General features: G+C 45.2%; 1 protein-coding gene across 2 annotated transcripts in view; it reads right to left on the bottom strand.

Annotated features, from left to right (window-relative positions):
- Window positions 1-11,609: 11,609 nt before the first annotated feature.
- The window catches only part of LOC310922118 (moesin), a 60,467-nt gene continuing 57,249 nt past the window's right edge, over window positions 11,610-14,827 (bottom strand). For both annotated transcript variants that reach the window (XM_083882492.1, XM_083882493.1), the window contains exon 13: window positions 11,610-14,803. In XM_083882492.1, the coding sequence (XP_083738618.1) occupies window positions 14,639-14,803 (165 nt within the window). In that variant the 3' untranslated portion in view covers window positions 11,610-14,638. The remainder of the gene's footprint in view (window positions 14,804-14,827) is intronic.

Below are 14,827 nucleotides of genomic sequence, written 5' to 3' on the forward strand. Positions count from 1 at the left end.
GCCAGTTTCCGAGCAATGCTCACTTTGTTCTCCTTACAGACTTCCCTTTTAGGAGCCAGAACTAAATCAAATTTCAGGAGAAATATTCATTGTGATGTCTAATCATACAAGGAGTTGCAAGTTGAGGGCTGAATGAACAGAGGCAGGAGTGCCAATGACTGCTGCCTTGAGGAGAGGGGCACACAGTTCCTACAGCAATGGAGTGAAAGCAAGACATGAATTCTGCTCTTGACAACATGGCATCCAGTCACATCATTGCCTTACCTAATACAGCAGTGTTGGAGTCCAGGGCATCCCTCTGGGCGCCCTGGGAAGTCACAGACCTCGGTAGAGAGGCCTGGGACCCAAAAAAGAGGGTCTGGGGTCTGTGCAGGGGGATTTGCCTGGCACAGAGCCCAGGAAGACACAGTCTTTGATTTTGGTCCATGAGAAAAACATCCAACAGAGAGAAGAATTGCAAGTCACAAAGGTGTTACTGAGAGTAGTGTAGTTATCACTGTGCGGAAGATTTTGTAGTTATGGATTTTTAGAATGTAGATGCAAAGGGACAAGATGGTGATTTTAGGGCAGAGCCCTGGGTTCTTCTTCTTCTCCCTTGGCATCCATCTTCTGCAGTGACGTGGGCACAAAATAGTTTCAGTGGATTGGATCAAAGTAGAAATGACCCTGTTAGTATAGGTGATAGACATTGGCATAGAATTGTAAACAATGGGTACGTAGTTATCTGTATAAGAGGTAGCGACCTCCCATCACAGGAGGGGAGTCGCCTTGTGTCCGAGCTGCTGAGAACACCATGGCCGGACACAGGGGAGTCGCCTTGTGTCCGAGCTGCAGTGGACATCATGGCCGGATACAGGGGAAGGGGAGTCGCCTTGTGTCCGAGCTGCAGTGGACATCATGGCAGGACACAGGGGAAGGGGAGTCACCTCGTGTCCAAGCTGCTGTGAACACCATGGCCGGACACAGAGAATTGTAAGATAAGAACTAATAAACAACGCGAGAAACCAGAAAAGCAAGACCTTGAGACTCCTCATCATTCTCGCGCCGAACACCGAACACCGAGCTCAGCACAGAACACAGAGACACAGAGTCAGACAACAGACCCTAAATCCTTCAGAGGTCAGGAGGGAAAATCACTCCCTTCGTGCCCACACGAACCACCAGCCAGCCTTGGAATCTCGGGTGGAAACAACCGATTAAACCCCGAGAATTGGCGTCCCTGGGTGGGCACACGAGTGGGCACACGAGTGGGCACATGGATGGGCATGAACGGGCACGAATGGACACCGGTGTGGGCAGAATCGGTGCTTTCCAGTGGACACAGCAAGACCTCTGAAGGAAAGAAGACAAGCTGAGAAGACAGGGGAAGAAATCTCTAACCAGAGACGGCAGCTGATTGCAAATTCACCTCGGACCGACGAGTTCCAAGGGCCCAGGACTCGTCTCCTGAAATCTGCAGGTCGGTGATCAGGAAACCTCCGAACTGAATTTGAGAACACCTGCACTGCATTCTTCGATTTTGGTAAGAACAGTTAAATTTAGAACACGGGAGGAGACCCTCTCCCGGGAAAAATAAGGGAAAAACTTTCTCCGTGCAGCAGCAGTGTAGCGGGGAGGGAGGAAGAAGCACTTTATCAGCTGGCCTGCAGCCAGCACCGGGTTTGTCTGTGGCCAGCAGCGAGCAGCGGGTTCTTTTGCTGGCCGGCAGCCAGGCAGGTCCTGTCGTCTGTTATCAGCAGACGGGTCTCATACACCTCTTACAGGAGGTGGGGAAGGGGAGAGCCATCAGCCTCCTCTGAGTTTTAATAGGAAAGGAGAGATATCAGCACCCTCAGGATTACCGCAGGGAGGTAAAAAAACCCTCGAGACAGGGGAGTCAGCAGGTCTCCTTGAGTTTAGCACAGAAAAGTCATCAACTTTCCCTGGGTTCGCCACAGTCCTCAGGAATTCAGTCCCAGAAATTCGTCTCGGGAAAGTCAAAACTTCTAATCCATCCCGAGATAAGGGCATGCTTGTTTTCGAGGCATGTTCCGTGAGCACGGGACACTTGCCGCAGCAGTGGGGGAGGGAGAAGTGAGACAAAGTGCATCCAGAAGTCTTTGCAGCCCCCCTCAGACACAGCGCGTTCAAACACAGCCTGGAAGTTTTCCACTGCCCTTTCCCCTTCAGCGCAGGGACAGACAGAGAGAGGGGGGAAGGGGGAGTGAAGGAGACACCGGGAAAACAGGGAAAACAAGCCCAGATCGCGTCAGTGGTGAGAGATAACACTGCGGCGTGTGCGCGCGAAAACAATCCCGACTGGGGGCAGTGGGAGAGTGCACCGGGTCGGGGCGAGCTGTGGGGCTGCGGCGCGGACAGGAGCCGGGACAGGCAGAGTTGGAAACTACAAACCCCAGAAAGCTTTGCGGTTGGTGCATGCGCAGCCACACAGCCAAGATGGACGGCACACACAGGGCCGGAAACTACAAATCCCAGAAAGCCTTGCGGCAGACAGGAAGTAAGTGGGACGCAGCTGGAGCACCACGATCGCTCCGGGCGGGAGAAACCCCAACAGAGAGCAAGACGGGGAGCCCCGCGGGGCGGGTTGAGAGAAGACACTCCTGCGGGCAGTGCCGAGGCAGGCGGTGCCAGCACAGGCAGGACCGGGGCAGGCAAAGGCAGAGCAAGCAGGGAGGAGGCGTGGCCAGGGCGGAGAGTTTCTCCAAGGCGCCACCCCCTCAGAGCAAGTGCTGCAGAGCCTGACCCCGCCCACAAGCGGCACTTTGACATTGTCAGTCCAGTTCCCTCAAGTTTTCCTTTCAGCAAAAGGTAGCCAAGTTTCCCTTGAATCCACTGCACGCACCCTTTCTTCATTTATCCTTCGGCTACATGCTGGCTTTACCCTTTTCTTGGAGTTTTAAGGTCTCCACTCCTCATCCAGGAGAGGGAGGGTTTTTCTTAGGCAGGGCTGCACTGGGATTATGTGCAGCAACAAGAGTTTTAAAGTCTCCACTCCTCATCCAGGAGAGGGAGGGATGCCGGGGAAGGCAGTAACCCTCGGGGTTAGGAGGGGCTGCATTCAGGCAAAATAATAATTCAATTAAAGTTACAGGTTTTGTGAATTCAGAAGCAGAGATCCGGAAATCATTGGATGTTTGCAAAGCAGCTGCATGATCAGGAGCAAAAGACTTATTGTCATGACATGGAAAAGGATTTTTGATTATAGTGTTGATGTATTTGGATCCAAGTTGATTTGTGTTTTAGTATTGTGTTGACATTAGAAGGGATTTCTATATGGTTTTAAGATTTGTTAAGTAGGCAAAGTTGAATTTAAGATAAGGATTGATAAAGTTTAAGTAATAGATTTATATTTTATAAATTTAAAGTTTTATTGTATGTAAGTTTTAAGTGTATTTTATGTTAAGATAAGTTAAATAAGTTGAGTATATTAAGTTTTAAGATAAGATAAATAAGTTAAGAGAATAAGTTTTAAGATAATAAGTTAAGTTTTAAGTTAAGTAAGTTAAAGTTAAGATAATAAATAAGTTAAAATAATAAGGTAATAAGTAAGATAAGTTGGTAAAATAAGATAAGTTTAAGATAATAAGTTTTAAGTAATAAGTACTGTGAATTGTATCATGATACATTTCAAAATTCTTTATGTTCTTTAGTTGCTTAAGCATTTCATAATTGTTGTTGTTAAGAGCTTTGTTCCAAAAATGTATTAAAGGATATCACTCTAGATAAGGCCAGGGTTTTGGCCACACTTTGACTTTAACTAGAGGAGAGATGTGTTCATCAACAAGCACAGATGTTGCATGTGAAACTTTTCCTGATGGATTTCAGGTTTGAACAAGAGTTGTGCATTTTCCATCAAAGTACAGTTTTTTACTAACCTATGGCAAAGAAGTAGCTTTTGTTTCTGCAGATACAGAATACAAGTGAATTTCTGTCAAGCGCAGAAGCTCTGACGGCTTCAAGAGGGAAGCAGAAAGCATGCAGACCAATGTGAACCAGTGTCAAGACTGCAGACGTCTTTCAATCTGCGTGCAAGGACTTATGGCTTGGGTTTTCTTTTCATTCTGTATTGCATGAATTTGTCAGATGGTTCAGAATCAATTCACGAGAGCACAGAGAGGTTGGGAAATGGAGTGAACAAACTCGGAGAAGAAACCAGATCATGGATGAATGGCATGTTTGATTTCTTCAACCTTTCACGGTTGTGGAAGAAAATTTTGAAAACAATTGTATATATTTTATCGAGACTTGTAATTCTTCTCATGATCGAGTCGTGTTTGCTTTAATGCATATGGCAAAGCAGCCAAAGAGGTGTTTTTTGGTGAAAACAAAGGGGGGAGATGTTGGAGTCCAGGGCATCCCTCTGGGCGCCCTGGGAAGTCACAGACCTCGGTAGAGAGGCCTGGGACCCAAAAAAGAGGGTCTGGGGTCTGTGCAGGGGGATTTGCCTGGCACAGAGCCCAGGAAGACACAGTCTTTGATTTTGGTCCATGAGAAAAACATCCAACAGAGAGAAGAATTGCAAGTCACAAAGGTGTTACTGAGAGTAGTGTAGTTATCACTGTGCGGAAGATTTTGTAGTTATGGATTTTTAGAATGTAGATGCAAAGGGACAAGATGGTGATTTTAGGGCAGAGCCCTGGGTTCTTCTTCTTCTCCCTTGGCATCCATCTTCTGCAGTGACGTGGGCACAAAATAGTTTCAGTGGATTGGATCAAAGTAGAAATGACCCTGTTAGTATAGGTGATAGACATTGGCATAGAATTGTAAACAATGGGTACGTAGTTATCTGTATAAGAGGTAGCGACCTCCCATCACAGGAGGGGAGTCGCCTTGTGTCCGAGCTGCTGAGAACACCATGGCCGGACACAGGGGAGTCGCCTTGTGTCCGAGCTGCAGTGGACATCATGGCCGGATACAGGGGAAGGGGAGTCGCCTTGTGTCCGAGCTGCAGTGGACATCATGGCAGGACACAGGGGAAGGGGAGTCACCTCGTGTCCAAGCTGCTGTGAACACCATGGCCGGACACAGAGAATTGTAAGATAAGAACTAATAAACAACGCGAGAAACCAGAAAAGCAAGACCTTGAGACTCCTCATCATTCTCGCGCCGAACACCGAACACCGAGCTCAGCACAGAACACAGAGACACAGAGTCAGACAACAGACCCTAAATCCTTCAGAGGTCAGGAGGGAAAATCACTCCCTTCGTGCCCACACGAACCACCAGCCAGCCTTGGAATCTCGGGTGAGGAAACAACCGGATTAAACCCCGAGACAGCAGGCTCTCATCTCTAAAATGTGAATATTCACTTACTTCACATGATGATGGTGAGAAACAGCCACACAGCTCATTTGCTAAACTCTCTGCTGAAAACTACCATAAAGGTGCAGATAACTGTCATTCATTTCATGTTAACTGATAATCCATGCTACTAAGCTTTGAAGCCTTGCAGAAGAAAACTCCAAACTTATTCCCAGAAACACGGTCACTGGTTTAGTCTACCCTCCTCTACAGGGTGAATCAATATGAATTCGAGGGCCAAAAATACAACAGGAAAGACAGTTTCAGTTCCTAGTTTCTGTGGAGTTAGGGAACAGCTCTCACCTCAAGAGTCTAAATGGTTCCTTCCACCAAATTAACAGCTCACCATTTGGTAGGATGTCTGCTTTAATCAAGTTTTTTTTTAATGCAGTAACATATTGGTAGCCAGTATAAGCAAAAAAATGTTGATACTGGACTCTAATGAAGCTGTACAGGGGAAAAACTACAGCATAAGATAGAAAATGCCTGCCTCAACACACACAGTGGATTCATAGCTCTGAAGATAACCAGAAAGTTTTGGCTTTTTGCCCCAAAATGAAAATTTTCCACCCAAAGCTTTCAGGTTGGAAAGGGATGCTTAACTTTCTGAAAAAAGCATCAGACATTAAGGAATGCAAGTATTTTCCATAAGCCAGGAGAGAAATGTATTCTTCAGTTCAAAGGCAAGTGTTCAAACATTCAAACAACACCCCTCAGACAGCTCCAATGGAGACAAATTCATGGGCAATGCATAAAGGATTGAAAACAAACAAAAAAATTCTCAGGTCAACTTTTCCAGGTGGTTTGCTCTCTCCTACAAGCTGTCCCAAATGCTTCAGACTTCAAAGCCAATTTCTTGAGCTCCATCTCACCTCCAAACTTAAAACCACTCTGTGCAGCCTCTGCAGCTGAGAGACTATGGCCAGTTCTACCTTTGCTTTTCAGGCACTACAGAGAGGCAGCAGACAGCCCAGTTCTGTCTCTCAGCCATTTCCATGGAAAGAAAGCAAGGCTTGCCATGAGAGACACAAGGAGAGGAGCCACAGCACATATAAACCACAAAGCATCTTATCTCTCCAGAAAACCTTGAGTTGAGAGAGATACATTGGATATATGCACAGCAGTTTCCACAGCAAGGACATTTGTGTGTTTGTCTGGCACTGACTCTTCTCTCTGCCAGGAACTCAGAGCACAGCAAGTGACAGGTCAATGTCACCTGATGGAAGAGAAGCCAATGCAGAGAGGGAAGTCAGGGAGACGAGGTGCAGCAAAGGGGACAACTGCTCCCTGGTGAAAGCAAAACAATTCTGCTAGGGCAGGAGAGAATCAGGCCCTTACAGATTTTGGATAGTCTGTTTTAAGGTCTTAGAAATACTGAGAAAGGGCAGAAGCAAGATCTCCTTTCCAGAGTAAATCATTGTTCATTTAGCCAAGGCCGCAAAAATAGAAAGCTTTGCAAATAACCACCCGTCCCACAAAAAAACAAACCAGCCAACAAAAAACCCAAACCAAACAACCAACTATACCAACTAAAAAAATACCATTGTTTTGAAAAAAAAACCCCAAAAACCCTCAAAATTTTGCTTCACAGGTCAGCACATATTTTATGAGCAGCCCAGACAGAGCTGAAGAGAACCCTTAGCTCTGTTTCAAATATGGTTTGGCAGAAACCAACTTCCCAGCAGTGCACACAGGCACATTGTCCCCCACCTCCCCAGCTTCTTGCCAGCAGGCCACAGTGTCAGTGCAGTGTCTATGCCCACACATCCAGTCATGTGTTGGCACATGCTGGTAAGGAGGTGGTTTTCTAGCTTGAAATACATTGTCCAATATCTTCTGTACCACACACCAAACAATGTGGTCCTCCCTCCCCTCAGTCTAGGGACTCTCATGCAAATATCAAAAACACCTTTGGGCTGCCGTTAACTCCACCTCAGCCCCGATTTCTGCACAAGGAAGTAAACACAGAAATCAGCACTGGCCTAATCCAACCAGAAGTTACACAACATCTTTTCAGCCCTCCACAGCTGAGAAGCATACTTGGATTGTTGAGATACCAAACCCAGCTCCTCTGATCACTGTTAGTTTCTTGCCAGCAAGCAGAGCTGCCCTGGCTCAGTCACTGCCCATGCTATTCAGGTGTGGATAGAGGTAAGCTCGTGCTGTTCCCATGGGGGAAGTCTCAGGGACTGTAGTCAGAGCAGCAGGCACACAGACCTGGGAATAATGAAGATTTCCAGAAGGCAGCCTTCACTACTTGGAAAAGCAAGAACAGCTTACCCCTCTCCTCCTACCAAGCCCACTGCCTCACAAATACTCCTGTAGGGAAGCAGATATGGGCTGCTTGCTGACTCAGAACTAAAGCACTGAACAAAACTAAAATTCACCTTTCCCATTGTCATTTCAAAAACTCATTAACCACCTTTCCTGTTCCAGAGCAAGTTACTAATAAAAGCAAATAGAACAACTTGTACTGGTTTGACTTTTTGCAAGCCTACAAGCCCAGACAGAGTGCTTCTGCTGCCTCAAAAGAGATGCACTGAGCACAGATCTGGGACAAAGTGCGCACACCAAGTGAGCTCAAGTCACAGGTACTGCCTCAGAGGCTGATGCTTGGGGAGAAGATTGTAAATGTGCCTCAGTTTCTACATCTCCCAAACAAGACTTTGCCCCATTCTAGCATTCCCTAGATGTTCAGCAACCTTCTGAGAATGACACAAACAAAAGGAGCAAGAACCATATTCTCACCACTGGAAGCACGAGGACAGACATGCAATCATAGATGGGCTGACACTGCAACAAGAAAGCACAATGAATTCACAACAGGGCTTCTGGACAGCAGCCACTTCTGACAATGCAGCTGCTGCCTGGCTGGGTGAAGGCCACTAAGAAGTTACAGTGCCCCGGCCAAGACCTTCACTTGCACATGTTTCTCCTTCAAGCATCCAGTCAAGGATGCTTCAAAGATGGATGGGAGTGCAATATTGCTGCATGTGGGGTATAGACAGCCTTCACCATAACCTCTCAGCTCAAGAGCAGTTTATTTCACACCCCCTTCAGTCAAACTTGTTGACTCAAGACCAATCCCATCTTGCATTTCATTAAAGAATATAGCAATCATGGGGGCTTGTAAATTTTAAATTAGCTCTGCTCACCAGAAAGATGTGTATTAATACCTGCTCTGAGCAAGTGCATTCTGACCAGAAGCTGAAGGTGCAGTCCCTTCCACAAGCATCCAGTATTACTTTTTGCAGTTTCAGCACTACTTTTTCTCTACTATCGCCTCATTCTTTCTTCCACTTTTCACTGTACCCCTCACCTGTCCTGAAAAGCTCCATCTTGGAATTGCTAGCAATGTTTAGAGACCCATCACCTGGAGCTAGATACTCATTTAGGCATTGTTCAGACACAGGAACCTGCTCCCTTGTCTACAAACTGCACTTAGAACTGCAAACCTGCAAGACAAAAGCCAGCCTCAGCCTAGCATTTCATATATTGAGGCCCAGACCTTTTTTTACAGAATGCTTTGGGTTGGAAGGAATAAAGATCATCTAATTCCAATCCTCTAGCCATGGGCAAGGATGCCACCCACCAGACCAGGTTGCTCAGGGCCTCATCCAACCTGGCCTTGAACATTTCCAGGGATGGAGCATTTTTCTTACAGAAGTTATTTTTCTGCAAGGGAGACATTAACATTCCATCAATTTGCATATGGGTATGCAACAGTTATGGGTTGACATCAGTCACAGAGGCATTCTGTTCTCTGCCAGTTGTCACATGCTCGGAGATTATATGCCCTGGTATAAGACATTTAAACTATATAGCCAGGATTGAGTTATGCACAGTTGCAAAGCTGGCAGGGAACAGAACAGTCATACTGATGGTACAAACAAGCCATGGGCAAACAAGTCATGCCTTGGGTGCTCTGCTTTCTCATTGCAGTCTTTGTAGGTGCTCAAGCAGCTGCCATATGAGTGCCTACAATTATCATACCTTACCCCGTACATTGCATTACCAAGCTTAGGATGCTGGAAAAATGCTTGTGCTTCCCTCCAAACATATTATCCTGAGCAAGAAACTAATAAGCTGTTCATCTACCTAGAGAAATCCCTACAGGGCTTGTCTACATCAAAACAAATCAGAATTTGGAGACAATGCCCTTGCAATTCCCTGCTTTAAAAAGAGCAAACAAGAGGAGGAAGCAATCAGTCTTATTTCTGCAGTTATTTTGTCCTACTTGGAGTCAGTGCATCTCAGGACAAAGGTATTAGTCTACCAAACAGATTGAACTCAATGAATATTTTACTCTACAGAGTTACTTTGGCTTTTCTTTAGAGTTCTTAATAAAGCAACAATGCAGAACCTGCAAAGACAGTGTTTCTAGTCCCCCAGCCTTTTATGCTCATCTGCCCCTGTCCCACAGACAAAAGCAGCTGGGCCCCAAACATATATAGATATAGCCTAAACTGGATCTGAAACATCCAAGACAGACTAGCAAATCCAACAGAAGCTGTCTACAAAAATTAGAGGTTAAATGCAAATTTCTGATCCTAAACTACAGAATGCCTTACACCCAACTAGAAGAATAGGGTGGTGGTGGATTTTTTATTTAACATGGTCCTGCGTGGTGGTGCATTTTTGGTTTTACCAGTTTTCTGCATACATTTGTTCCTTGTTTTATACTGTTTTTATATAAGTTATAATGGTTTGTCCCATCTACCCCCATGTTAACTCCTTTTTGGTTTCCCCTGAGTGATTGTCAGGTGTCAATCATAATTATGGGTCCTGTCCATCACTTCACAGCCTCGCCCTGATGTCTAGAAGGTTCTAGTGAGGACGTTGAGTGATTGGCAGGGTCCCTGGTTCTCCCCTCCCTTGATTTATTGATTTGTCCTATTGACTGTCATTTATGTTCAGGGTCATTCCCTTCACCTTTTGGATTGGTTCCAAGCTGTCCCCTTCCCATTTCTCCACCCCCATGCTTAAGGTGCTGTACAGAGAGGAAACCCAGCTTTGGCAGGCTGACTCTCTGGGTGTGAAGGAGTTCCACATGGACTTAATAAAACCCAGCTGAAGTTCCCCACCAGAGTCCTCCCTTTATTCTTTCGCCACTGTTCACGCTTCTGCAGGGCAAAGACCCACAGGATCGGGGAAGTATCTCAGGATACCGAACTGTACCTTCACTGCTGCTTTGGTGCCAGGGCTAGCCAGGACATGGAACACGGGCCCCGAGAGACACACTGGACCGCCACAGTCCTGTACAGAAGCAGCCTTCAGCCTTTAATGCTTTACACTTCCATTTCTTCAAAGACAAACTGAATATAGATAAACCTAAATGGAGAACTACTAAGCCTCAAGCATCTAAGGTAATATCCATTGAGAAGCAAGGGCACTAAAAACAGCAAGAACAGGATCAACCTTTCCAGACCAGTGCAACCTTCAGTTGAAGGCTGCTGTAGCATTAAAGAAGACATGCAATTCCTCCAGTGCTCAGGTTTTTTGAATCCTGGTAGGAAGGAACAAAAAAAAGACTCACCTGTAGAAACTGAATCCAAGCCATGCCTGGTGGAGATTGCAGAAGCCTCTATTGCTCCACACTTCATGTTTTGTTTATAGAAAAGTTCAGGTCTCTTCCCCAGCACCAGATCTGATCACTAACATGTTCCAATGAAATCTCCAACTTATTCTGTAGTGCAGCGATTAGGCAGAGGTTCTGTGAGGCCCCTCTTCACAACCGCAAAGAAAGCAGCTGCAAATAAAGATCACACAGTTCATTAGCAGAAAGGTGGTAGCAGCCACTCTTCCATTCTGGAACCCATCCCGAGATGCTGGGAAGCAGGTAGAGACAGCCACAGCAAAGCAGCTGTGAAGCAAATTGTGCCAGAATCCCCAGTACAGGCTGATGGCAGCACAGACTTGGCAGGGTGTCCATGCAAGCAGCAGCACCAAGGCCCAGCCACCCTCTCCAGGATAACCTGGATGTACACGGGCCTGGGCTTGGCACAGCAGGAGCTCACCCACAGCAGCTCCCACCTCTCCATCTGGCCAGTCCATTTGCAAGTTGAACATTTATACTCAGTGCCTCCACAAAGTGTTAATTCCAGTACTGGCTCCAGCTGGACAGCTGGGGGTGCTGGGGAGGGGAAATGGCTGCTACTGAAGCAGTTCCTTTTCAGAGTGCAAGATCTCCTTGTTTGCAAGGGAGCTCCCAGGCTGACCTCTGGGCACCACAAGGCAGATCTGCTCAGCTAGGAGACACAACACTGGACTTAAAGCAAACCTTAAGTAACCAGCCAGACACAATCTGCTGAATTTCTCTGAACTTTATTGGCACTTCAGGAAGAACAAGGTACGGATTTTAACAATTCCTCTGAACAGGAAAAACATCTTAATCAAGGTTCTCTCTGCAGATATTAATTACTCCACAATCTTAAGGAAGTGATGTTTTATTATAATCCAGTAAAACAACTAGTCAAAAACCTTCAACATAATTTACAGCAACAAAAAATAAAACAAGAAAAAATAAGCCAGGCAACATGTGATAAAGTACTTCCCTCCCCCCACCCCAAAGAGGAATAGTTATCCGATTAAACTGGAACATGAAGAGGAAGAACAATTCACTGTATTCTAACAAATAAAAACTGTGTCTACAAATCTCACCATAATACTGAAAGCTTCTTACATTAGTTTTCTTGCAAAATATCATCTTTATAATACAGTATACATTTCCAAGGGAAGGAGGACCATAAACATACTCTCTATCCCTTGACTAATATTTTCTATTTGTGCATAGCTAGAAATATTGAAATCAAACATCATTAGATACCACTGGAATAAAATACTGGTTAAAAAGAAGGCAGGGCTGAAACAACTACAAAGAGTTAGGTGGACTCACTGGCACAAGCCGTTCTATTCCTTTATTGGACCATGTGGAATTAGAACGTTTAAAAAACCATATAAACAGAAGTCATGCCAACATCATAATACATGAGAACTCAGCAGTGTTTTGTGACCCATCAAAGCAGAAAAGGTTTACTGGTTTATTATTTGAACACATATTCCAGGCACCATACATCAGCTTGTTAGGAAATTATTAAAATATTAGATAGGCTTTTCTCCCCTCAAATCCATCAATAGTTGCCATGGACAGAGCAGAAGTGCTGAGAACCAGCTTTAAAGCACCAAACCAGAAGTTTAAATGTTGTCTGTTCCCCAGTAACAAGATCCACACAGAGCCAATGCCAATCACCTTCAGTACAGAGATACGCAAATACATTCTGACAAATTTAACCGCAATCTTTCATTCGTGACTTTCATGGTACTGAGGCATATTTTTCTTGGCCAACAAAAAGCTTGCCATGTCATGTGCCCCCAAAAAGCACTCTGTGTCCAGGGGAGAGAAGGGGGCTACCACATGACACACCTGGATGTTTAAGAGCATAGGTTGGCATGTTGCTTCGAATAGAGGTTGGCTGGTATTTGTATGAATCTCCACACAGACTTACATTGCTTTCAGAAAATAAAGTAACACAGAACTGGTAAGGTTGTTTCCAGCCACCCAAAGAATTCTTGGGGAAATACTGCAGTTTGTTAACACTATCATGAACATTTCTTTTTTGGCACAGTCCCCCTTTGCCCTTTTTCATCCACCAGGGAGCTGAAAATGCTCCAGTTTTCAGATGTTTTCCTTCTATCACCATCACCAGTAACATCATACAAAGGGAGAATCAACAAAACCGAGCAAGTCACAAAATTTGGGATTATTCTAGGCAAGAAAATAAATCCCAGGCTAGCCTAATGACTTCCTATAGGGACAAGCCAATCCAAGGAGGGCAAAACAAAGGAGGACTTCACTTTAGGTGGAACTCATTTTTAAGATGACTCTCCTGAAGGTTAACAGTTCCTTTTATGAGGGATCAAGGCAACATCCAATTCAACCCTGAGCATACATGGCTATTTCCTCCACAGAAATGGCAGGGAGGATTCTGGGTAGCTACAGCATGGGCAGCTTGGATAACAGGAGGTGATGGTTATTATAATAACTGGCACAAGCAGCTCTCAGAACCAGTCTCACAACCATTTGTATCCCATTTCTAAGATAAAGCCCTCTGTTCTCAAAGGTACAAAAGGCCAAAGCATCCTTCTGGGGAAGGAAAAGCACTTGAGCCAGGGATGTGGCAGACAGCTAGTGAGGATTAAGAAAATAATTGGACAAGGATCTTCTCCCCTCAAATGCTGCTTGAAGCCAAGAAAACAGATGCAGTCTTGTACATGACTCAGATATGAGAGCAGTTTTTGGTCCCCAGCTGCTGATCACTTTTTATGATTGTATCGAGTTTAAACTAAAGATATCTGAACTACAGTAGATCTTTACACAGTCATAAGGCACCAACGACTATGTGCTTAAAAGGCCTCTTATGGAAAAACCTGAAATCTTGTTCACGTAACTAGAAAAGTATCTGTTCAGCAAGGGAAAATACAGCTACAGTAATTTTTAGTCTTTTACATTTCTACCTCCCATTTCAGGTTTTCATTGGCAAAACCAAAAAGGAAGGCAGCATACTTCAGCTATCTCTGCCTCACTGGTTACATTGAAGTCAGAAAAATGATAGCGAACAAAGCCATTGACCAGAGACAAAACCTCTGGAAAGCAGGGAATTCAAGGCTTCAATCCACACTGTATCAGTGGAAATACTCCAAAGGCCTCCTCATGATTAGGAAATTCAAAGCTCCATCATTAAACAACAAAAGGTAACACCAGCAGGAACACCACAGAATCTGGTCTGCTTATTTTTGCAGGACAAAAACTTTGGTCTTTTAGAGAGAAAGTCCATATTTTACCTTCAATCCTTCTTCCTATGCTTCAGTTTCCCGTTTTTAACTACATGATTCAGACTCTGGGTTAAGCCAGAAATTCAGATCCTGGCTACTAAGCTTAATCCTGAAGTGTGCATAGGTTAGTAGGAAGGCAGTGTCAGACTGTCAGCTCTTGGCTGTATATAACCCAGTACAAGTATCTGCTGGTCTCCCCACACAACAGGGGAAGACAGCAACACAGCCACCTCACTGGGCAAACCCAACACACTAACACTTTACTCCAAGCCAAACAACTTCAGATTTGCCCCAATACATGTTTGCTTTCCCAAGCCACACCAGGCAGCTGTAATTACTATTCTTTCTTCTGTCACTTAACTCCAGCATTTGCCCAAAACTTGATAAATAAGACCATGGCCACTCTTCTGTAGTGGTTCCAGCATAGCACGATTATGAGTGAATGATGGGAGAGGATGGGAAAGAGGGGAGAAGAGAGTGCAGGGCAGCAGGTTCAGGGGAGAGTTTACATGGATTCAAACTCATCAATGCGCTGCTTGGTGTTACCCTGCCGGATCTGACGGAGGGTCTTGTACTTGTCTCGGCCTAGGCGCATGTTTTCAGCGTGGATCATATCATTTGCTGTCTTCTTGGTTTCATCCCGAGCGTTTGCCAGCTCTGAGGAAAGAGCCTTTGAAGGAGGAGAAACAGATAG

The sequence above is a fragment of the Zosterops lateralis genome (genome assembly GCF_965231275.1).
Source record: "Zosterops lateralis genome assembly, chromosome: W".
Lineage (NCBI taxonomy): Eukaryota > Metazoa > Chordata > Aves > Passeriformes > Zosteropidae > Zosterops > Zosterops lateralis.